General features: G+C 44.3%; 4 protein-coding genes across 8 annotated transcripts in view; 2 read left to right on the top strand and 2 right to left on the bottom strand.

The window, feature by feature from the left end:
* Positions 1–1,378: 1,378 nt before the first annotated feature.
* LOC6612401 lies at positions 1,379–2,154 on the bottom strand. The gene has a single exon (XM_002036873.2). The coding sequence runs from the start codon at positions 2,084–2,086 to the stop codon at positions 1,538–1,540; it is 549 nt and encodes a 182-aa protein (XP_002036909.1). The 5' UTR covers positions 2,087–2,154; the 3' UTR covers positions 1,379–1,537.
* Positions 2,155–2,716: 562 nt separating this feature from the next.
* Positions 2,717–3,683, top strand: LOC6612402. Its single transcript, XM_002036874.2, has 3 exons — positions 2,717–2,826; positions 2,888–3,331; positions 3,406–3,683. Exons 1-3 carry the CDS (start codon positions 2,796–2,798, stop codon positions 3,573–3,575), a joined length of 645 nt encoding a protein of 214 aa, XP_002036910.1. The 5' UTR covers positions 2,717–2,795; the 3' UTR covers positions 3,576–3,683.
* A 3,880-nt stretch (positions 3,684–7,563) lies between these two features.
* On the top strand, positions 7,564–9,991 carry LOC6612403. Its single transcript, XM_032725405.1, has 2 exons — positions 7,564–7,796; positions 7,859–9,991. The coding sequence occupies exons 1-2, from the start codon at positions 7,588–7,590 to the stop codon at positions 9,486–9,488; spliced, it is 1,839 nt and encodes a 612-aa protein (XP_032581296.1). The 5' UTR covers positions 7,564–7,587; the 3' UTR covers positions 9,489–9,991.
* A 520-nt stretch (positions 9,992–10,511) lies between these two features.
* The window catches only part of LOC6612405 (sex peptide receptor), a 40,270-nt gene continuing 25,571 nt past the window's right edge, over positions 10,512–25,210 (bottom strand). For 4 of the 5 annotated variants that reach the window (XM_032725407.1, XM_032725406.1, XM_002036877.2 and 1 more), the window contains 4 exons: positions 19,531–20,048; positions 17,741–17,871; positions 15,315–15,376; positions 10,512–12,032 (listed from right to left, as the gene is read on the bottom strand). In XM_032725407.1, the coding sequence (XP_032581298.1) occupies positions 11,303–12,032; positions 15,315–15,376; positions 17,741–17,871; positions 19,531–19,915 (1,308 nt within the window). In that variant the 5' untranslated portion in view covers positions 19,916–20,048 and the 3' untranslated portion in view covers positions 10,512–11,302. Of the gene's footprint in view, positions 12,033–15,314; positions 15,377–17,740; positions 17,872–19,530; positions 20,049–20,106; positions 20,129–25,210 lie in introns of those variants that run through there. The other variant, XM_032725409.1, reaches the window with a different exon arrangement.

Here is a 25,210-nt window from a genome sequence, read left to right as displayed (position 1 = left end):
AAATATTCGAAATTGTGGCACAGTTCATTTGAACGCCATCACTTATCGATTCCATTTATGCTCGTTTGCCAGTTGAACGTGTGCAGCTCACGAATGCATTTGCAAATTAGCCATAAATTATACATGCAGTCAATATAAATACCATAGGCTATAAACGAAATTCCTGTTTTGACTGCTACATTTGGGGACGGAAAATCGGGATACCAACTTGTGACCAAAATACGATTATTTAAATGGAATTTGTAACATAACTTTGCTAAAGATGTTCCAATACCTCAAAAAATTACTGTTTTGTGCAGCTAATTTACTAAATTAATAGTGCCTATCATTTTTTTGTTGATAGGGAGAAAATAATTTTTGCCCAAATTTTCGCATTTTCGGTAAGGGGTGTAACATCATCAAAATTTGCAAAAAATGGCCAAAAAATAGAATTCTCATTTGTGAACGCAGTTCGACTGAAAATTTAAATACGAACTCAACAAGATATGTCATTCCATATTCGAACAATTACTTTTAAGGTTGTGGGCAAAAAACTGATTATTTTATGACGGAAAATCGAAAAAAATTATTTTAGCAAATATTAGGAAATTTCAGATGGGCATTTTAATCATAACTTCACAAAAACTGATCATAAAGATAAAAGAATAGCTGTTTTGAACAGCTAATTACGAATGCTAACCATCCCTATCACTTTTTAAATGATTTAGGAAAACTAATTTTTGGCCAAATTTTTGCATTTTCGGTAAGGGGTAACATCACAAAATTTGCAAAAAATGGCCAAAAAATAGAATTCCCATTTGTGGACACAGTTCGATTGGAAATTTAAATACGAGCTCAACGAGGTATGGCATTCCATATTCAGACAATTTCTATTAAAGTTGTGAGCAAAAAACGAATTATTTTATAACGGAAAATCAAAAAAAATATTTTGGCAATAATTAGGAAATTTCAGATGGGCATTTTAATCATAATTGACTAAAACTGATCATAAAGATAAAAGAATAGCTGTTTTGAACAGCTAATTACGAATGCTAACCATCCCTATCACTTTTTAAATGATTTAGGAAAACTAATTTTTGGCCAAATTTTCGCATTTTCGGTAAGGGGTAACATCATCAAAATTTGCAAAAAATGGCCAAAAAATAGAATTCCCATTTGTGGACACAGTTCGATTGGGAATTTAAATACGAACTCAACAAGATATGGCATTCCATATTCAGACAATTACTATTAAAGTTGTGGCCAAAAAACTGATTATTTTATAACGGAAAATCGAAAAATTATTCCATTCAATTGTTATTGCCCAAAAACGGATTATTTTCTTGGCGAAAACTAGGAAGAGCGACTTCGGAAAATGAGAAGCAGTAGAGAAAAATAGTTACGATTTAAATGTGACTGAATTATTTTTATTTGTACGGGACTAACATAGGAAAAAAAATTGGAAGAAGTTGGACAAAAAAAATGGTATGTAAAAGCTGGAGGTCAGTGCCAGGATTCAAGTTGGGATCCGCGTATGGGGCCTTCCTCGCGAGAACTCTTAGTCCTTGATGATGATGGGCCTGGTGCGGCAGCGACGGATGCCACCACCCACGACATTGCCCTGGCAGCTCCACTTGCTGGTCCTCACCCACTGGTTGAGGGGATTGCGGACGCAGTTCCTCCTCTGGGCCTCGCAGCGGGTCTGCAGGATGCAGGCGCCCTGCTGGTCCCTCCAGCAGCTGGCCAGCTTGTCGTCGTCGCAGGCCCTCCTCTGGCACTCCCTGATGCGCTTGCCATCGGACTGGGGACGAGGACGCAGCCTGGTGGCGCACTGGCCCACGCCGCTGGTGCCGGGAATGTTGCGGCAGCGGGTGATGCACGTCTCCCGGATGGGTTCCAGTCCATTGTCCCGGCGGCGGCAGTTCTTCTCCCGCAGACGACAGGCCGGCAGGCGGGTGCAGACATTGGTCACCTTGTTGCGGATGCACACGCTCTTGCCGCTGGACAGACCGGTGCAGCGACCCACACATGGACGCCGATCGCCATCAGCCTGGATGGCCACGATGGCCAGGACGACGAGGAGAAGGCAAATGGTGAACTTGCTCATGATTTCTCTGGCGGATCTGGGGATCTTTGCTGCTGTCAACTGTTGCTGGTTGATTGATACTTTTCCGCTGGGCAGGCCGAGTATATATAGCAGCTTGGATTGATCGCATGTTTTACCATATTTTTGGGAACGCCATCTGTTCTCTTGTTTGCCGAGGTTTTTTTGTTTTCATCGAATGCGCGTGTTTTGTTCACGTTTTATTGGGGTAATCTTTCCATTAATAAATCTTTTTAAATTTTAACTATCTTATAACTATATATTAATATGTTTAATATGTATGTAAGGGAGTTTGCAGTCAGATTCTTTAGGAACTCATTGCAAACTCACTCTAATATCTTAGGTAAATGAAGGTGAAAGTAACTGAAACAAGCAGCGTAACTAATCATCTATAAATGCAATATAATTTAAATATAACACTTTATTACTTATTACTTCAGCATATTTCCATGTTATTGCAATATACATATCATTCCAGAATCTCCAATGGCATTTTTTTCTAGAATACCAGCTGCCAACTCGCCGGGTAAATGGCTCTTGATAATTGTTGATTAAATATTTAAACAAAAGCCAAAGCGACGCGTGCCAAGGAAGAATTGTCTTGGATTTGCTTCCTCGTAATTGTCAGGTTGGCCCATTGGTGGTATAAATACTTCGGACCCTCGGCTGGAATGGCATCAGAAGTTAAGCCAACTCCCAGCAATCAACCAAAATGCCCAGCCAACAACTGACTTTGATTTTCGGTAGGCAAATGTACGCGCACTATCTAGGCCACTTTTAAACTCCCAAATTTTCTTTCATCAGGCATGGCCCTCCTGTGGGCATTGGCCAGCGGCACCACCCAACCGCCGAGCCGGCGTCCGCCGGTCACCACCGCCCGCACCACGCCCCGCAACTGCCCGCTCTTCCCGCAGGTCTGCTCCAAGACCAGTCCCAGGGTTTGCGGCCGGACTCCGCGTGGCGAGTGCCAGCGCTTCGAGAACATCTGCCACCTGATGCTGGCCAATGTGCTCCGGCAGCCCGAGGGCGTGAGGCACACCCGCGACATTGACTGCCGCAATGTGAGGGGAACGGGTGCCGCCAATCGCCGACCCTGCTACAATCCCTGCCCCGCACGACCCGTCGTCTGCAAGAGATCGCCGCCCAGCCAGCACATCTGCGTGCGGAGCAGGGACAACCGGCAGTGCAAGGTGCTGTCCAACAACTGCCAGCTGCGCAACCAGAACTGCCACAGCCAGCCCAGGAACAGTGAGTAGCCGTGACCGTGGTCGGAGCACTCAGAGCTTCTTTATTCGAAACCCAATTCCTTCATTCCATTCCAGACTGGCTGCGCACAGACAGGCGGCGTTGTGGCCGTCTGCAGCTGGGCGATAAGCCGCAGAATTGCATCCGTGTGCCAGTCCGGCCCAGAACCACCCGTGCGCCGAGCACCACCACTCGGCGCAGCACCTCCACCACCAGCACCACCACCACCACCGCCCGGCCAGCCTAAAGGATCAGGGACTTCGGTGGCCACACATTACCATTTTTTTTTTTTTCTCTACCCAACATCCAATGTGCGCTATAAAAGTCATAAATAAACTGCAAGTCGCGCTTAAAATCCGCTTTTGATCTGAGCTGATGGGGGAAACATGGCTGTAAGTCTAACTTGGCCCAAACTTAGGACCAAAATGCAAATTGGCAAAGGTGCAGCCTTCGCAGGAGGAACTCGAACAAATATGTTTATAGGTAGCAGCTAATTGATTCCGCTGAAAGTGGAAAGCAACATGAAATGACAATACGAGTTCCTCGTATTTTTATACGCAAAACTTGTGCTTCACTTTCCGTTTTGTATCGATTGCAGGCTTCTGTGATCGTTGGATTTCAGGTATAATTAACTGTTCAATGTCCTTTGGCGCCGGCCCCAAGAAAATCCCCGCTAATGATCATTGGCGTTTCCCAGTTTGCTTTTCCAGCCCCAACTTTACCAATTATTCATCTGCCATTGCCCAGACGACGGTGATGGGCATGGGAATGGGAATGGGAAGTTGGCCAAGAAGCCCCAAGTAATAAGAACTCAAATTACAATTGCCGAGTTTCACGTTGTTGCGTATGAAATTCCTGCATGTCCAACTTTCTGGGGAGCACTAATTAATTGATAGATGCCCAGCCAAATTGACTGAAATTGCATATTCAAGTTGCTGCTTGGCGCCTTAGTTTCCATTGCGAGCGGAAAGTTTATTGAATTACGCACATTACACACATTACGCATACGCAGCGTTGGCCACGTTTGGCAAGCCAACTACTCGAACTTGTCGCGAACTTTACTCGCATAACTTTTTGCTCTAATTGAGAACGCCTTGGAGTCCTTAATCAAACCGAATTCAAATTCAAATCAAACAAATCAGTTTGCGGTGCTGTCTGCCATTGGTTTCTATGGCATTTTGCTGTGGCTTCGATTGCAATGGATGGGATGTATCCATCCCATCCATCCCATTTTCTGGTTGTTAATGAAAAGTCCTTGTCGTGTTGGTAAGGATGAGAAAAGCAAAATTGTTGAAATCAACATACCTTGAATACGTACGTGTAAAAAAATTGCAAATTGTTAGTTTGTAATTATTGCAAATGTTTGTCTGGCTAGTCTAATCATTTTTCAAGAGCACATAGCTCGGTTCTGAGCCACTTGGTCTAACTTTATTTGGCCAGCAATTGTTTTTCCCAACTTGTCGTATATTTTCCCACTCGATTCAGTGGTATTCCTTGCTCACATTTTGCCTTCCTTTCGCTTTTCCATTTGATTCCATTTTGTGGTCTCGAAATTTATGACAATCATCTACATCTGTTGAACATTGGCCGTCGGCAAACCGTTTGTCATTTCGAGCCAACTTAATGAATGCGAATGAATGCCAAATGTTGAGTCAACATTTCGGCCACGCCCCCACACACTCACACACACACATAAGTGTGTGTATATGTCTGTGTATGCTGTGCATGTGTTTGTGTGTCCAGCTAATTTGGGAACCGGCGAGGTTATTAAAGCTAATTGCGTTGATTCATAAATTAGAAACACCTTTGATTGCGGGTTCGTGACTATATCCACTATTTCCACCATATCCACCCTGTGTATATGCCACATGCCAGCCGAATATCTGCTGTTCGGGGTGCTGGGTGCTAATGACTGGCCACTCGGGGTGTCCGAAATATTTGGAGACATTCACCCGCGAGCGAGGTACACCGAAAAAAAATATTCTACTATTCTGGCAGTAACTATACGTGCGAACGAAACAATGTTACATAGTTATCTCGCGGTTGAAGTCTACGAGATCTTAAAATAACTTAAAATAACCAAATAAAGTTAAGTGATTTCTCGCAGTGTTGGTCTAAATGGAGTCCTTAATCTATGAACCCTCTGAAAAGAGCGGAGCATAATTTGCCACTTGACCTGCCACACGTGAACTTCCATTTTTTTTGGTCGGAGTGCGCTGAATGCAGAGTCATCGGTTGACACTCTCTGTGTGGCATAGTCAATAGTCATGGCCCGACTATTTAGGGACTTCTTAAGGATGATGAATGACTATGACTACGATTACACCTGTTCTTATCAACTGCTATCCTTGCATTTACAAACCCATCGTTGGTTGCAAGGAATGCAACCCACATATATAATAATTCGTTACAAGCAAGAACATTTAGTTTCGGGGTAATTACGACGATTAATTGCATGTGGAACGGCATTTCAAGAACCGCAGACCATGGAAATTGCGGTTTTCCTCAGCATCTGGCAGCAAATATCTGGAAAGTGCGGTCAATCCAGTTGCCGAGCATCTAGTTGCCCAAACATTCGGATTGGAACTCGGACCACGAATGCCAGGATCTTCTACCTGAGTCCAGTTTCATTGCCTCGAGCTGGTTTTGGGTATCCAGAATGTATCTACAAGTTAAGTAAATTAGCTTCGGATGAAGTATGTGAATAGCACGCAGTTTATTTCCGGGCTGCCTAATAGTTTAGAACAAAACTAATCAATGGATTACGTCTGCACTTTGCGGGTGTGCATAAATTATAATGAAAATTAATTAGCGATTGTCTGGAAAGCCTAATTGCCTTTGATAATACCCATCCATCCATCGATACTCGGGCATTACGATGGGCTTACCCCATCGCAGCACGCACATGAGCTCATCTGCCAGATATACGAGATGTGTGGGCGGGGCTATGGGATGTGGCATATGGGGCATGTGGCATGGCGCATGGGGCATGGGGGATGGGATGGCGTAATAGAGGCAACTTAGACGACATAAGCCACACGCAGCATTAAATTGGCATTAGGTCAGGCCAGTGGACCAGCAGGCCTGCTCGGTTCTGGCCCAAAATTGGATTGAACTCGACTTGTTTTTGCCGGTTTTTTGCTCTTGCCATAACCAGTAAGCGATGGTTAAGGGGGTGGGGGGCTCACAACATGCCACATTGTCGCTTTGACTTTTATTTATTTTGTTAGACGCATTTTGAAAAGCCAATAAGCAGCTTTCTGATTGATTATCTGCTGCCCGCTCATTGTCTCCGTGTTGATTTAAGCTGCGAAGCACACACTCACGCACAGTGGGGCCTCGCTAAGCGGTACGGTTCTAGCATCTCTCGGCAAGTGCCAGCATGGGAGGGCCCACTGCACCTCTATGCCTGTCCGTCACCGCGTCCATTGTGTGTGTATTTGTGTGTGAAAGGCGTCAATCAATTTTGAGTGAAATAAATGAGGCTTATGCCGCCCTTTTGGGCCGCAAAAAGGCTTAAAATTGTAAATTCCTTCCAGACACATATTAACCCGTACCGCCGGTTATAAATTGCTGCTATCTCATCTGAAAACCTGAGTTGGGTCGCTCGCAGGTTCCTGAATTCAGATCAGATTGCCCAGTCCTCGCCAGCCGCTCGAACACTTGCGAAAAGTTGCTGGAAATCCCATGACTTTGATGAAAACTTTCAAGTGCACTGGCATTCTGCAGACAGCTTACTTTCCACAACCCCACGGCATTTTCGCCACCAAATATTTGGGCACTTAGCCAGCCTGAGCAACGCTTTTGGCCAAAGTGCATTAAATATAAATGAGTAAGTGTCGCCACCTTATTTTCAGGGATCCCCTGCGCACTTAACCCTTTTTTGTGGCTCCGAAAAGTTGTGGTTTTTCATATGTGCTCTGCAACGAAATAGCGTGCAGCTTTCCAAATGCAAAGTGTTTTGCAGCGCTAAACTTGCCGCACTAGTTTTTCATAAAAAACTTATTATAGCATGCACTAAACTTTAAATCTTTACCTTGACTGCCAGCTGTGTGCGTTTTGTTTACTACATCAAGCCAATCTTTCTGAGATCGTCGTCTGGTTGTAGGTTTTCGTGGAGTTCCGTAATCCGCTGATGAGCCCAGCGATTTCGATCCGTAGAGATAACCCTCGGCGCTGATGAGCCCAGTGATCTCGATCCGTAGAGATAACCCTCTGAGCGGTTGGTTTGTTTAGCCTCGCATTCAGGGCAGTCAGTCATGCATTTGAAACTGAGATTGCTGGAGCTCTTCGTAGGCTTCCTTCTAGTTCAGGTAAAGTCGCGTCCGCAAGCTAATCCCTGCCAGAATTTCTATAAGGTGGCCTGCGGCAATTGGTCCTCCAGTCATGCAACCGATTCGTACCAGAGTTTTATGGACCAACTGGACTACAATTACCAGGAGAAGTTGGCGGACTTGCTGGATAATGAGTAACTTGAATTTTGAAGAGAGGAAGCTTATACCGAATACTTGACGATTGAATCGATTCCAGAAGAGAGGACGACGAGCCACACTTTGTGCAGCAGCTCAGGGCTTTTTACACCGCTTGCCGAAAACCTTTGAGCCAGGATCAGGTCCTGCGGATCCTAGAGCATCTGATCGCAATGGACAATATCCAAACTGAACAGCTGACAGTGGGCTTGACTGCCGCCTTCCGTCTCAAAGTCCTCCCAGATATAAATGACTCCAATACGTATGACATTTGGAAGCAGTTGCTGTCCAACGGGGAGCATTGGGATACACATACGACGAACCGGGAACCTTTAACTCGCGAAATATTCGACAAGCTATGGGCCAACATGCCAAAAATGCCCTTTCTGTTCAAGGAGTACTATTGGCACGAAATGAGCGAGCTGGAAGACAAAATAATGAGCTATGGGATCAAGGACGATGCCTCTGCTCGCGGTGATTTGGTTACGGGGATACCATCCTTTTGGATGATGCCCTGGCCAAATGGGAATATTACCTACGAAAATCTCTTCGAGATAGCCCATTTTCTGGACTTAAAAACCGATGAGTTCATTGTCGTATATATCTATATGAGACTGAAGCTAGTTCCGGAAGGACTCTCGAAGGAATCCTGGCATATAGATCGCGACCAGTGTGCCGAGCAGTCCAGGCAGATGCTCAGTCATCCCGCTGTATGGTTGGTAGAGAAGAATCATCCCAGGCTCAAGGAGGAGCCAGTGCTGCAGGACATTTTCGAGGAGCTGAAGCACCGCTTTGGCCAGAAGCTCCTGGCGAACAGGAATAACTTTACTCGCAGCACACAACACTTCCTTTTGGGCAAATTGAAAAGGATGCGGCTGCGCTTGAGCATCCTGCCCAGAAACTGTACGGCCCAATCCATGGTGCGACGCATCGAAAGGCACTACAGGGATGTTCATATGAATGCCAGCGATTATTTTGGAAATCTGAATATCGGCCTCAATCACTCCAGATCCCAGAGGGATTACCCCGAACTATGGGCCATAGTCTTCGGCCACGAGTGGATTCCAAGCCGAACCTCCAAGAGCGATTTGTACCGCACCCAAGTGCATGGGTATGGCACTTTCGCCTCTGCGTTCTACATAGTCAAACAGAATATGCTGATTGTGCCACTGTCGCTCCTGGAACCGCCGTTCTACACACATGGCCAGCCGGCGATACTAACCTACAGTTCATTGGGCTTCATCCTGGGCCACGAGCTCTCCCACGGCTTTGATTCCCAGGGCATGACCTTCTCCTCCAACGGAGTGGATAATAGCGCCGTGGACACTGAGCTTGAATGGAACCCGAGGTTCCAGCAGAAGCTTGACTGTCTGGACAGGAGATTCAGCAGCAGGCGGTATGAAAAGTTCGCGGACGCCAGTGGTTTGGAACTGGCCTATTCCGCCTACTTTGACACCGCACAAACGGATCACAAGCGGAAACGCAGTGCCGAGGAGTTGGTGGCCCAGAAGCAGCAGTTCTTTCTCAACTTTGCCCAGTACTTCTGCTCCAATATGGAGCTCGATAAGGAGGCGCCTACTCATGGCAGCGATAGGAAGAGGGTCAACGATGCAGTTGCCCACTTCGAGCCGTTTCGGGAGGCTTTCTCCTGTGGCCCCTCGCCCAGGCGAAGGCAGTGTCGATTGTATTAGCAGATGCTTGGATCAACGAACTTATATAACGAGTGATTAATAAATTACAACTAATTCCACTGATATACTTACGAATATTTGCTCACCGAAATAGAAGGCAAAACGCAACTGTGTGACATTTAATTAGTTTATTTATTCATTATTGGATCCACCCGACGAAATATATGTACAAAATTAGGTCGTAATCGTCATCAGAATCGAAATTCAAATTAAACGGAAGCGGAAACGGAAACCGAATCTGTCGTCACCAATACATATAAATAGTTAACACATTCCATTCAGACAGACAACTTTCAGCTATAGTTATGGTTATAGTTCATAGTTGTGTAGTTGCAATTTAAGTTGTAGTATTAGCTTTAGCCGTAGTTGTATGCTTAGTCACCTAGCTTGTGTACACTGAAAACATTTAAACCGGAAACTGCAATTGTAACTGTTAAACGCGTGTACACATATTAACATTGCATTACAATTGTATATGCTGTTGCTTACACTATTAAAAAAAACGTACGCGTAGCCTAGAACATTGAGTTGAAATTCGTTAGGACTGATTTCTTATGTTCTTATGTTTTTGTTTTTGTGTGTTCTTAACGTTCATTTAAATCGGTAAACTCTGGGGCTCAAAAGGTTTACGAATTTAAACGAGTTTTCCATTCTACAACTAACTACGCTAAGAACCCTAGTTAAATTACAAAAATATTTTACAAATGGGCGCACAAAACGTTGCTCTCAAATAAACATATTTACCCAGGCCTTGTTTCAAAATTTCTTAAATACCCTAGAAGCGAACACTAATCGTCAATACTATCGACTATTCGATTAATTCAGTTTCGCTTTTCAATCCGATAGTTGTGACTCGTGAGTTTCCTGTAAGTATTTTTCCTAACATTACAGTAGTATTATGTTATTGTTGTTACCCACACCTTTCCCCACACCTTTCCCCTACCACTATCACTTCTTAAAAGTTTCCCGCATCTCTTAGACTTAGACGTACACCCTTAGCCGTAAAAATAGCATATACATATATGGGCTTAAGCGCTAACATTTAATCTGAATATGACACCAACGCACAGAGAAATACACACAGATTCGAATGGAGAAACTTTTGTCTTAATGACACTTAATGTTCGGTTTGGGTGTTATTCGGGCTACCCTAAGATATCTATGTATTTCTTAACGTTTTTAAACTGCCTATAGTTATTTAAAAGTGAAAATCGCTCAATTACAAAATCCATCAAAATTCAGACTGCATCATTCCCAATCCTCTACGCATTCTTGGTTATTTTGATATTGATATTAGTGTTTTTATTTAAACAAGTTCCTGTGTACCTATGTAGTTTTCTCCTGAAACCTTACTTCTTAGCTCTGTTCGAAAAACCATTTGTGTTGTGGAGTTCTTTTGATTTTTTGGTTTTTGCTGGGTTAGTTGCAAATTCTGAAAAAATTTCATGCTGAGACCATTAACGAATATAAAACTGTATTGTGAATTGCGCTTCTCGGCAGACAGCCGATAGTATTGGGATCTCCGATTTTCGATAGCCGCACCCAATCGATTCCGAACCCATCCGATCCTCGCACCCAGTCTACACAATCCGCTCCTCGGTGATGATGTCCATGGTGCTGACCCGCCGCTGCTGACTGGGCTGTGAGTGGGTCTGCAGGTGGTGCGTTACCAGATGCTGGTGCTGCGCCGAGGCCTCACCACCGATAATCAGTGACCCACCAATGGTCTTGGTGGTGGTGGTGGTGGTGGTGGTGCTAGTGGAGCTGCGACGGTGGTCGCTGCTGCCCCGACGCGGCACCAACATCACCAATTACTAGAGGACCGTCTCGTTGGTGTTGGTGCAAGTGCGGGCGCCATTGACGATTGAGTATTTGGTGGAGCTGTCCTTCTTGGCCATCAGTCGACCCAGGAATATCTCCTTGAAGGTCTCCCGAAACTGCCGCGACATGCCGCAGTAGATGCCGAAGTTGATCGGGTAGCTGAATACCAGGAAGAAGTTCGTCAGCATGATGCAAATGTTGGCCAGGCCGTAGTCCAGGAACTCGATAATCAAGCTGCTGACGATGTGCATCGCGGTGACCACGGCAATGGGTATCTCGGCCAGGAGGAACACCGACACGACCACGATTAGCATCAGCGTGGTGCAGTTGGTCTCCCTCAGTTTCTTGCACTCCTTCTTCCTGTTCTCCCGGAAGAGCAGCTTCCGGCGCTCCTGCGCCTGCCGCATCGCCGCGAACAGCAGAATGTTCAGGGTCACCAGGATAATGCAGGGCAGCAGGTGGACGAACAGCACCCGGAACAGATAGTAGCTCGTGTAGTACAGGTCCACCCCAATGTAATCGTGCACCCACATCGCCGTCTCCAGGTGGCACACCTCCGTTGGACTCCCGTTCCACTCGATCACCAGCGGCATGTACGTCCGGTCGAAGAACCTGGGCAGCTGGTGCAGAAACGCCAGCAGGGCGATGTACGCCGTGCACCGCCTCACCCGCGGCATCGTGCACCACGTCCGGGCCATGGGGGCGTGGCAAACGTAGATGTACCTGCGGAGTACGGATTAAGGAAAGGATTAGGCGGTATCAAAAAGGTGCATTCCAAAAATGGATTTTTTACCATAAGTTGGCTAAAAATGGTCATTTAGTTAAAAGAAAAACTGTTTTGAGTATCTAATTAGCAATGCTAATTACCCCTATCACTTTTGGACGGAATTAGAAAAATTCATTTTAGGGTCATTTTTCTCATTTTTGGTAAGGGGTTACATCATCAAAATTTGCAAAAAATGGCCAAAAAATAGAATTTCTATTTGGGGACACAGTTCGATTGGAAATTTAAATACGAGCTCAACGAGGTATGGCATTCTATATTCAGACTATTACTATTAAAGTTGTGTGCAAAAAACTACTTATTTTATAACGGAAAATCAAAAATAATTATTTTGGCAAAATTTTTAAAATTTTGTATGGCCATTTTTATCATAACTTGACTAAAGCTGATCATAAAGATGAAAGAAAAACTTTTTTGAGCAGCTTATTACACGGGCTAACCATCCATTTCAGTTTTTGGCCGATTTTGGAAAACTAATTTTCGGGTCATTTTTCTCATTTTTGGTAAGGGGTTACATCATCAAAATTTGCAAAAAATTACCAAAAAATAAAATTTTCTAATTTAAATCCAGATTGATTAAGGATTTGATTACGAGTTCAACGAGGTATGGCATTTCATTTTTGGACTATTATTTAAACTTTTTTGGCTAAAAATCCTATTTTTATTCGGACAAAAAACAGAAAATCAATGTTGCTGGAAAAATTGATTGTTCAAAATGGTCGGTAATTTTGCTTGTAAACCCAAAAGTAAGGCATCCAAGAAGAAGGCAATACCTTTGGCTATTAAACAATGGACTTTATCTGATGTGCATTATTTGCCGACTTGAATGATGTGACTTTTTATCAAAAGCCGCTGCCAGCGATCCTGTCACGGCATTAAGTCCTGGTAACGAGCTCGAGCGCCTTAAACGCATTTGCCTAATATAATTTTATGGCAACGTCAACGGAAGATAAACCAATTTCCCCAGGTGAGAATTTACGATGGCAATGTGGTGACAACGAATTGGCCAAATCCTAATTTCAGCCACGACTTCGCCGCGCCGCTGGAAAATCGCGAGGGGAGGGGCAATCAAAAGCCATCTGAAAAGCTAATCAAGTTGGCGCTTTGTAATTTCATAATTTGAGTAATTTGTCAGGGGTCGCGTCCTGTCAAAGAATAAATTTGTTTCCTGTGAAGATTTGGGCCGGAGTTGGCCGCTTTATAGTTGGCCTCCAAAGTCCGCCACCCAGCGCCCCTTTAATTTTCCAATCCGAGAAGCGAACGAACTTTTGATGGTGGCATGATAATGGGATTGGTGTCGAAGGTCTTGGTATTGGTCTAATTTATGCGCATAATTATGGCCACGCCCACTGCGCTGGCACTTGAAAATGCGTTTCAATCAATCTTTCATTGAACCTTTGTCAAGCGGAGATTTCATTAAAGTTGAAAGCAACGAGCCGAGCTCCAAGGACGAAGGACGAGAGAGATTGCCAGGCGTTTAGTCCGCAATGGAATTGATATTAATAAATGAATAACATTTAGCTGGCTTATGTTGTTCTTCCCGCCACCTCTTCATTCTCCGTGTCATCTTAACAATTTAGTTAATTTTCCCTAAAAGGATGGCGCCACAAAAAAAGGGGAAAAAGCGCTGCAGGATCAACCCTCAAACCTTAACCCATTTTGGCAAATAAAACGACACAATAAATCAATCAGGGTGAACATTTCGAAGGAGAGCTGAACGATATCAGCCATGGGAATCTGCTGCAGATGAAAATGTTACGCCAAGGATAAATACTTTTAAAGAACAAAGGATATGCCTTTGTTCGAGGGATTACCCCTTTGAGTGGAAGTTTTTTGTTGTGATTGCAAAGTGGCTTCTCAACTTCGCAAAAATGGGTAGAGATGTGATTTAAGCTCGTACTTAAAAGCTGCAAAGCCTCTGCAATACTTTAATATGGTCAAGCCTTTCTATTTCCGGTGCGTATTTAATATGTGATAAGTACTTGCGCTTATATCGATTTGCAGACACAATTATTTATTCTCCATTTAATTAGCACTTATTGCTGGAATTCCTGGAATCTCAATCCGTTCAAGCGCCCTTGGCAAATGTATGCCAATAGACCTCGTACTAGATGGGCACAGGAAATGAAATAAAACAATAACAGGTACTGTTTTACACACATATCATACACTTTTTGTTCTATGAAATTTTTATGGAGAGTGTCACTCACTCAGTTGGCACTTGCCCACTTCCCCCACTTTGCCCCACTCTGGCCCACTCTGCCCCACTTCGCCCCACTTTGCCCCACTTCGCCCCTCTTGCGCCCATTGGTAAGGGCCATAAAAACACTTGAAATACAATAAGTTGACAACAGGCACAGCAGCAGCAGCAGCAGCAGCAACAACAATAATAACAATAAACGCTGAATGTTTTTATCGCGCTATTTGTCCTCGGGCAATTTTCAACGCATTTTAGAGTGAGTCTTGCCCCGCTGCCCCACCCCACCCGCTCCTGCTGGTCCTTTTGTCATATGCACATATACATATAGGTATTATTTAGCTATTTGGTGGTACATAACCCATCCACACACTTGGCTGCGGCCACTTGAAAACGGTCCAAACTCGCATAATGGCCCAAATATTTATGACTATTTTTTCGGTGACTCTTCGGCCACCACTCCACTTTTGCGAAATTTATTTGCAAAGCTGTAAAATTTATGATCCCACACATGAGTTAATAGAACAAAGCGCCACCCCATCATGCTCCGACTTTCTGTGGACTCTTGAAGGCAATTTGATACGAAGACAGGGTGGAATTTATGTTACCCATACGAAATTAGTTTATTGTTCGCATTAGTGGTTATGCTTTATGGGCTCGGTGGGTGAAACAGTGGCGCTTTAAAGGCCAATGCATTGTGGTTTAATGTTAAAGCGAATCGATTGATTGTACCGCTGTCGGCCGAAAGTATAACTCGCATCACTCATACGCAGCGTTGGCTTCGTTGGCCAAGGTAAGGCCATTTGTTTGTTTCTTTTCCCTCAAGGCATTGACATTTTATTTTGCCCACACAGAAACTGATTTATTGCCGCCATTGACAAGTCAACGAGTCAGCCAGTCAGTCAGTTAGTCAGTCAGTATTTTAGTTACATCTCAAGCGGGGAAAATGAAAAGGTGGAAAGCGTGGCGGCTGGGAAACCTGTTTGAGGTGGTTTTACTTTTATTGGCCCAATTGCATGCTTACCTTTGAACGGCGAGGGCCAGAGTTAGCCAAACGGAGATGGTGTGGCACATGGCTGGCATTATCTGTAAGCAAAAGTACGGGAATATATATTATATATAGTTACAGATGACTGAAAGCGAGCGTTTGCAGTGGAGATTATTGGCAGCAGCTGAAACTAGCTGGTGGTGTGATTACTAGCCTACTTTCGGGCATGCTTCTTAGCCATTTGACTTAAAGCATAGTGATTTGATTTTACAAAATATATTACATTATACTTCATGCAATCCGTTCAGATGAATACTGCTCAAATTCCATTTATATTAGGCCATTTAAAAATAACAAATCTCTTAATGTCCATCATTCGAGCCACATACCCATGAGCATTGGCCAAGATATATGTCTGCGAAAGGTAAGTAAATCAGCATTTGGCCCAAGGGCCCAGAAACTCATTCCTTAGCCTGTCTGCCAAATCGGATTTGTGGTACTCAACTGCATTAGCCGGCAGTAAGACGGAATGGAATGGAATGGAATGGCGTGCGGCATCTGAAATCCTGGTAACTGGTAGCTGGTAACTGGTAACTGGCAAATGGTAACTGGCAAATGGTAGCTGGCAAATGGCCACCTGGACAGGTGTCTGCTCCATTTATGGACCATTATGAGTGCGGCTCTGCGGCAGACAGGCGCTCCATGGGCGAGATACTGTGGGCCTGACATCGGACTCTTGGCCATATAATGCACAATCTGTGGCCTAATCCGGTTTATGTGTGTGTGTGTCTGTCTGGGCTGCAATTACAGCGACATGGCCAGATAAACTCGCCTGGATATTTTACAATGAAACGGTTACCCCCTTTTCACATTAACATGGTCATTATGCGCACCACTCGCATTGGAGTCTCCGAATGGCGACGGGCCAGGACGTGCTGCCGACGAGCATATAAATTTTGGGGGAAATGAAAAGGAATCTTCAACTTTGAGGCTGCAATGGCCGCCTGGTGGTTATTACCAAAACGAGGAGTGCCGCTCCAACGAATGTGAGTTGAATTTTATGGCAGTCATACGCAGAGATAGTCCCGCTGCCAAAGGACCTTGCCCACCCCCCGCCAGGCCAAGCAGGCATCTCAGTTCTTGGCCCCCGTCCCTTGGAATCCATCTAGACATCCAGCCCAGCATGGAATTTAGCTGGTACAAATCCCCGGAGAGTCCACTAACGGCACGTAGCCACAAGGAGCCAGTACAGTGGGGCAAGAGCGCTTGCGAAATGGTCATAATCCAAGCGCAATTTATTGTTCTTAAGCGCCACTCTTTAGCTATGGAAAAGAGACATAAGTAATATTATATTACTCGTTGATTTTAAGTTTTAATTCCATTTCCAGAAGAATTAATTATTCAAATGGCTATCACCTTTTCGAGGTAAAAGTTCGTAGCTATCTTTTTTTTGGAAAATGCAACTCTGAAATGGATTAATTCCGCTCAGCACCCGAGCTTTTCCTTAGACTTCCTCTGTGAATTACTATGCCATTGGCTTTGCCAGGGGCTGAGGGCTTATGCTTATGGCCAAAAGGGGGTGGGCATTTTATCAGCTTGACACTACTCCATTGAAGTGAGTAAACAGTTTTGCGTTGCCACCCCCAGAAGCCCCAGAACCCCCATTCCGCGCCCTTCGAGTGCCATAAATTGAAAATGTTGATTAATCAAGGCAAACGTGCAAAGGGCAGGAAAAGCTGGCAAAGCCTGGAGTTTGCATGGTAATGGTGGAAAAACGCTCTCGAATGAATAAGTGCTGTGAATGGCTGAATGAATGGGTGAATGTGGATGTAGATGGGTGGGTGATTCCCTGGATTCTACGGATTGTACGGATTCCCCGGCTTCAGGGGCAGCAGGTGGCAAATGGCAAGTGGCACTAGCAGCGTTTTTCATTCTTTCATTATGCTGACAGAAATGACACACATAAAAGGGAAAATCACGGAAAATGGGCGAAATGTAACGTGGCAGCAAATGCGATAACGATAACGATAACGCGACGGGATCCAAAACAAAGCATCGTACATCAGTCGAAGACAAAGGAAAGAGAGGGGCAATTGCTACGAGAAAGAGACGGGGACAAAAACTTCCAGCCGAGCATTTTATTTAGGTCAATGAGCGTCGCGTCTTCCCTGAAAATGGGAAAACGGCAAAATGGTGAAGGGGAACGTTTTGGGTGGAGAGGTGGAAACGTGGCCAGCAGCCAAAACAAACAGTTTTTCGCTCTTCGCAATTAGTTTGTGTCAAGTAAATACACTACAAATAAACAATGCAAATACGCAACATAACTTTCTTTCTAATCAAAGTAAAATTCAGTGGTTAGCCCAGAGATATTCATTACTAAAACAAAGATTACTTCTGGTAATATTGGTATACGATTTCGCTGAGTGTAACTGGACGAACGTCTGGCGTCTTTGTTGACTTACCTCATTGAAAATGCTGTAGGCCAGACACATGGAGACCGGATGCAGGGGCTTATAATGATTGCCGAATGTGTACATATACCAGAGACCGGGTGCCGGAAATATAACCGTCAGCATATCGCATATAGCCATTCCTGCAGCGAAAGAGAAAGTCGAAATTGGAAATTAGAAATTAGAAATTGTGGAAATTATGGTAATGCTTATGCCCAATCAATTGCGATTTTCAATGTAAACTGACTGTGCGATTGGGCATTACGGATGTCACATTACGGACGTACAAATTTGGTCGCATCTGTAATCCGATTTCATGGCCAATAATCGATGCGCTGCTCAATTATTTACGGCGACTTCCCATGCCAAATGGGTTAAATTGGGTGTTGACTCTGCGTTGGAGTTCATGGTTCACTGGTGAGCAAACAGTGACCGCTCGAAATCAAAAGCTGTGCCGTTTGATTGCAAATTAATTAAAATGCGAGCGCTCTAAAATAAATGATTTACGGACTTATTTACCCGACAAAAATTGGTAATTTATCTAAGCAAAGGCAACAGAATTGGGTAGTTCAAACATCAACTAGTCGGCATTTGTAGTTTTCAGTCTTTTTTGCGGCCCAGTGACATTTGAACTGATGACACACCCTGAATAACCTGACCTTTGGCCCGCTCACTGGAATGACAGTCCTCTGTGCCCGTCTGGTCACAAATTGTAACCCCTTCTCGTATAGTTTGCCAAACAACTTCGAATTAGATAGCACCTAACTGCTGTTTCAGATTGGTGGTAGGTTCTCTGTCTTCAGAGCTGACATTTGATGGGTTAAATATTACAAGTGCTTTAGCCACAGAATAAACATGAGTTGTTGGCCAAAACCAATGGCAAATATCGTTCATGTGCTTCGTGCCATTGCTGTTGCGGTTGCCGCTGCTGCAGGGCCAGAGTTCATTTCACGTTTGGTCCGCTGTCACTTGAACCGAATGCGATTAGCCTTGGCCTGCGCTTGACACCCGGCGGGTGCTGGCTGGTTATGTGCTATGGCTTTTAGTGGGTGGTGGTTGGTCCAGGCGGCGGTTAAGTGGTGACGGTTCAAAGGGTGTCACCTAACCCATTAATAGCCCTAATGCTCGAGAGAGTATCATTTTGAAGTTTAGCTGTCCTCTCAGCGAATCAAATGCACAGCCCTTCAGTTATTATAGTAGATCTTTTGTTCAAGAGTTTAAACTAACTGAAAGCAGCCTTGTTGGCCATTTTCAAATCCTGGCATGATCTGCAGTAAGTTTTTCCCATCGCCAGACGACAAGCCATTAGCATTACACACGCTATTGGAATATCTCAGCATTACGCGGAGGGATTGGAGGGGGGTGGGGATTTGGGGGGGTTATGGATACGGAAGGGGCTCTGGGGAGCACGCACATCGCCAACTATTTGAAATCTCACTTCTGCCTGATTTAACATTGTGGCACATTAAGCGCCAAAAGGGGCGACGTGCCGAGGCTGCGGCATGAAAAGACATGGAATAAAAATAAATAATAATCATAAAAGGCGGCGTCTGCAAAAGGGGGAATTCAAAATGGGCCTAATCGGTGGTGGGGGGAGGGCTTAAGACTGTGAATTATTTCACTAAATTTGTTAGATGCTTGCAAAACAAGCAGGCATATAACAATTATATATCCGAAAGGCGCCAATGTCAGGGGGAAAATTCAAAGAGAGCCCTTGAATGGAGTGACTTGCATGTGGCACGATACGAATTGGAAGTTCATTTCATATACTATCGATATAAAGAACACGCTATTTAACTCACCCATTAGCACAAAGTTGGTGGGCGTGGCCATGCTCTTCTTGCTCAGCACGAGCACGATCAGGGAGTTCGAGATGATGGTGATGATCAGCAGGAAGGGCATGCAGTAGCCATAGAGCGGCATGGCGTACTCCAGTGGCGAGTCGCAGGTGAGGTTCCAGTAGCTGATGTTGTTGTCCTCCATGCGGCAGGGTCCGCCGACCATCTGCTGGTAGTTGGGATAGTCCAGGCTCTCGTTCCCATAGTCGGGAATCTCCAGCTGCGACTCGTTGGTTGGCAGTTGGAATCCGCGGCCCATCTGGCGCGGATCAGCCAGTTCCATTTCCATTTCCGGGCTGGCGGACGGTGCCAAGCGGTACTGGTACAGTACGTCCGTATAGTTGTCCATCTTGCGGACGTGGGTTTCTCGAGCGGATTCCCCTGGCGCTGCCTTAATTCTCAGTTGCAGCTCGCAAATCAGGCATTTTCCGCGATCTATAAGCTGGCGCTAGTTGTTCCGCTGCTCCAAAACGCCAAGCATTCTGCAAAGAAATGGAAAATGAAATTATCTTTAATTAATATCTAAATTATATATCTCACTAGATATCTTATTCGGTTCAATATCGCAGCTGAACTGATTGCCAGACAATCCACTCACTGAGCAGGTTACCTTACAAATACGAAAGCTATACAAAAGTTGGCTTACAAATAGCGGGCTCATAAAAAATAGTTTAAATATTTACTTGTTAAACCAAAGGCACTTGCATTTACTAATCTTGTTTGATGTTCCGCTTGAAGGCAAGCATACTTATTTACTTTCGACTACTTTGTGCTCATCTGATGTTCAGCTTTGTGCAAGTATACTTTAAACAATATAATTATAATAAAAGTTCTCGGCTTTTGCTTGTTTCTGCTGCAACACATTAAAGTACAATTTGTTTGTTCCGGCTTGTTAGTCTTTAGCATAACTTTCGGCATTGTCCGCTATATTTCTGAAAGAAAAACGCCATCGAAAGGCCCAAAACGCTTCCGTTTGGGGAATAATTCAAACAAAAGGAGCCAACTTTCATTTGTCTGAGCGATTTCGATTTGCTAAAAGGTTTGGAGGCCAGCGATTGTTTGTTTGTTTGCCAGCTGAGTTGAATATTCAAAACGGTTATGATTCATTTAGTTATTCTAAAAGCGTTTCATATTTTGAACTGTGCTCTCTGGGGAAATGCAAGCTAAATGGTTATCTGTATCTATTTCGATTGAACCTGTAATTAAAAAATAACGTATCAGCCTGTTTGATTGAAAAGTTGACATCGTAGTTGTATTGAATTTATTTAGGAACCTAAAACGTTATGGCATCCATAAACTTTAAATTGAACAACTATTTCGTAAATAGCCCAGAGATTATGAAAGAGATGGTAACTTTTTGGCCTTTTCTTGGCCATGATCTCAGAAGCCGCAGAAGCTAATAACAGCGTATTCCGCATGTTTATGTCATGTTTATGCTGCCTTTTTAATGGCTTTATTTTTCGCATTGGCAAACCGAGAACTTTGCCAATATTTTCGACTTGCCGCTTGCTATTTTCCACTTCTTTTTTGTCATGGCCACATTGACCCACATAAGCGCACGAAGAGGAACGGGCCTGGGGGTCAGAGGTCAGGGGTCTGGGGTCCGGGCTTGTCTCCCAAGAAGAAGAAAATTGAATGTGACCGAGAGACCGAAGAGCGAAGAAAAACTCATTCATTCAGCATGTTCTACATGCCTAATGCGATTTAAGTGGGCCATTCGAAGATGAAGACGGCCAGGAAAACGGGTAAAGTTGTAGATAAAATTGTGAAATTGAATTAACAATCATAATTTATTTACATTGCCTTGAAAATGGCACTGCTGCACTTCGATGGCCGTTGGCGAATAAATCATTTAATGCGCCAAAAAGAAATACAGCTAAAATACAATTTGCATTTGGCATTAATCATTAAAGCAAACATTTCTTGCTGGTCTCACAAACGGATTTGCAAACCTAATTTATGCACAGTGCTGCTGCATCTGCAGTTTATTTGTTTTAGATACAATTGTTGAGCTCATCAATAATGCGAGCACAATGCGTGCGAGCACAATTGAATGAATTATTAAATTAGTTCCGGCTATTTTGACGCGGATTGCTGGCCATTATAAAAGGATCGCCAAATGCGGAAAAGCGGAAAAGCGGCAAGCAGGCAAACGGAATAATCAACTGCCATTGATTGTTGGCTGCCAATCAGCGCGAAATCGAATGTCGTGGGAACATGCAAAATGCAATCAAGGCGTCAGCCGCTGCGCGGAAAACCAAAGCGCCAACGGAAATCTCGGAAAATCCCATGAAAAACGCCGTCAGTTGCAGCCGGCAAACCGCAGCGGAAATAACTCCATTCCCAGGACATCTCTTCGCTCGTTAACCCACTGGCACGCCGAGTCCTTTTAATTAGCCCTGGAAAAGCTCACTCCGAGTCGAAGGAAAAGCCCGCCGGGAAATTTAACTCCATTCCGTGCCGGACTGTCAGCCATCCGTCACTTTTCATTTTTCCTCGAAGCTCTGCTTCTCGGCACAGGCTTCATTTGCTAGCTGGCATTTCCTTGAATTGAAAAATATTTATATACAATATTTATTGGCTAGCAAAATAGTTTTGCTTTGAAAAGCCGAGCAACGCAAGATATCCCCAGCCTAATGTATCCGTAATCCCTTCGAAATTAACCCAATCTGTCAACTGTATTTACTTTGGCCGGTATTAGGTGGGATTTTCCCGGCTTCAGCTACATTTCCACTGTAATGATACGTGCCAACTGCTGGCCAAGTCCCAAATGGAAGTCACTCGTGTTCGCAGATGGCGTCCATTTAATTAACTTAGGTGTTGCATATCGATTTCCTTGACGGCGGCTCACTAATTATGCTCTCGCCTTGGCTTTTCTTTTGACACACGCTCTGATCTATTTTCCATCTTGTCCTGTGCCAGCCCAACCGCTTTTCCGCCACCCGCTTTTCCGCCCTTTCACACAGACATTAGCCGCCATCTTTGATCCATTACTACGTGAGCGAGGAAAAGGCGAGAAGACGGTGATGGAAAACTTTAAGTAGGACAACGCAGATGCGAATCTTGCTTGCAAACAACACGTGCACACTTCCGAATGCACTGGCAGAAATTCGGGATGACATGCAGAATTTAAATAATTTATAAAATTCTATAAAAACCAATCAAAATCATGGCTCAAGCCAAGCAAGTCTATACTTTATTGGCTCAATTACTGAACGGAATCAGACGAATTTTCTCTGCGTGTACACACGTACACTCCGTTGCACGCTCGCACACTTATGCATAGTCAAGTCATCATCATAAAGCGATTAGTGGAACTAAAACAGCCATTAAAATGGCTCTGTTTCTCTCTCTCTCTCTCTTTGCACTACGCTTGTCTCTTTCCTGCCTCGGGACACGGACACTTCTGCCCAAATGAATTTCCAATATATAGTGTAGTTTCGCCCACAAGGAGCTGCCTTCAATGGCATCAATTGGGCATTACCTGCGATCTGCGAGCAAACTGTTTAGTTTTGCGGCTTACTTGATTCCCACTGTGGTATTAGTACATATATTATAAGCTTTCCGAGAAATCGTTGTCTAAGTTAATAGGCGCATGAATTTAGTGTCGAGGAAATAGTACGCGTTTCGAAAAAGTTAGAATTGCAAGGATGAATTGAAGACATGCATTGATATTTGCGCCATTTTTTGGCACCATTTTCCGCAGCCCGGCCACGCCCACTCTGGCTGTGTGCCGCCCCCGTTTGCAGGACGAACAGCAATGGCATCGAAAAAATCGATCAAATAGAACGATGTCGTCGAAAAATCGACAGGAGCATGGGTTTGAATGCTTTGCTTTTGGTAGATGAACTTAATTGTACTTTTTAGCAGGGCAAAAAAAAACACGCATAACACGCAAAGGCCTGAATGGCGGAGCGTGGGAAAATGGGGCGTAGGAAAAGTGGGCATGGTCGTTGCCCCAGGACAAGATGAATGAACGAGATGGAAGCCCGCGCCTTCGAATGGCTTAAGTAATTTTCCATTTTCCATTTAGGCGACTGACTCTTGGCATTTTTGTCTCTTGCCCTTAATTTTTTTTAATGTTTGCTTTCCACGGCTTATGCCCTTCTTTTTTTTTTCTTTGTGGGTGCTGCTCTTTGGTGGCATCTATGTATTTAACGTTGTCTGTCTGTTTTGCAATGTAATGAATAAATTTTACAGCCAGCAGCCATATGGAAAACCATATCGTTTGCACTGCAGATCCTAATGATTATAAACAAACGTCCTTTGCTGGCCGAACTTTTCGAATGAATACCATAAACCTTTTTAGTTTGCCTGCCGCAAATTGCATTTAATATCAGTTCTACTCTAGTTATTTGCACGCAAACTTTTTAGACTTAATCATTTGTAATCGTTTGGGGGATAAGAACTTCTGCTTTTCCACTCCGTGACTCTGAATTTTCCGCCACTCCCCACGCTTTTCAGCGAGCATAGAAAATGAGATAAAGTCGCCACAGTGGGCTGAATGGCACAGAAGGAAAAAAAAAGAAAGTTCTCAGACATGTTAAATTAGTATTTCACATACGCTTTTGCCCACTCTCCGCCAAAATTCGCCACCGATGATTTTGCACAGCTTTTCCAAGAAACGCTTAAAGCGTTTAGAGTTTACTCGCCTAATCTCCAAGGCGAAACTTTTTCGATTTGGGAATTAAAATAAAAAGGCATCAGCAATAATAGCTGGATGGCCTCTGGCCAAGGAGGATTTTCTCTAGCCCCCACCCCGAACGGATTTTCCAGCACCCCACTGCCGCTCCTGCTGAATTTTCCAGCTCCCTCCGGCGATCGTCGAGCCGAAAGTTTTCCCGGCCACTCTGCACGCATCGCTGAGGCTTTTCCCGCCACTTTCGACTTTAATGGGCAAAGCCATAACGTGTGCCCCTATCTCCACCCCACCCCCGCCTATTACTTTCGGGAAAAGCCGCCACAAATTGGCAGCACCTTGCGTGTCTGGGGCACATAAAAAGGATTAGATGTCTGCCTCAACATGACAGCCGCGCCGAAAAAAAAAAAACTGCCAGCCGAACGGAGAAAATCTCAATCTGAATCGGGAACTCCGCTTCATTGGGCGCCGCATCCGCACACTTTACAGGCACATCTCACTTTTCCGCAGGGAAAAGCTGCTTACGAAATACGCGCGCTTCCACAAAGCAGATTATGCGGCATTAACTGATTAATTTATCGAAGGCACTTCAGATTTGTAGATTTGTACTCTGCAGCAGCATATATTTTGATTATCCCAGATTATTACTTTCTATAAAAACAAATTTATGCTGCAAGTGGTTCTCATCAATGCTAATAGCAATGCTGCATCTAAGATATATCTAAAAATCATTATGCACTGGCCACACTGCGTATGAGCAATCCGTATTTCGCTACGTGCAATATCGCGCATCCGCCCTGTTGCCCCGCCGAGCATAGAAAGTGCCGCCGTAATGAATTCGATTCAAACGCTTGCCACCTTATGCTGCAGTTTGCCACGAAAAATATAAAACTGAATCATTCAAATAGAATTGTATTATTTAAGCAGCTGCTGCAGCCACTCCATTTCTCCATTTTATTTGCAATTCAATTTGAATACCACCGGCTAAGCCGTAAAATGGCTGCC

Source organism: Drosophila sechellia, chromosome X (assembly GCF_004382195.2).
Source record: "Drosophila sechellia strain sech25 chromosome X, ASM438219v1, whole genome shotgun sequence".
Taxonomy (NCBI): Eukaryota; Metazoa; Arthropoda; class Insecta; order Diptera; family Drosophilidae; genus Drosophila; species Drosophila sechellia.
The sequence above is the reverse complement of the archived record's forward strand: the minus strand, read 5'-3'. Positions and strand labels throughout refer to the sequence as shown.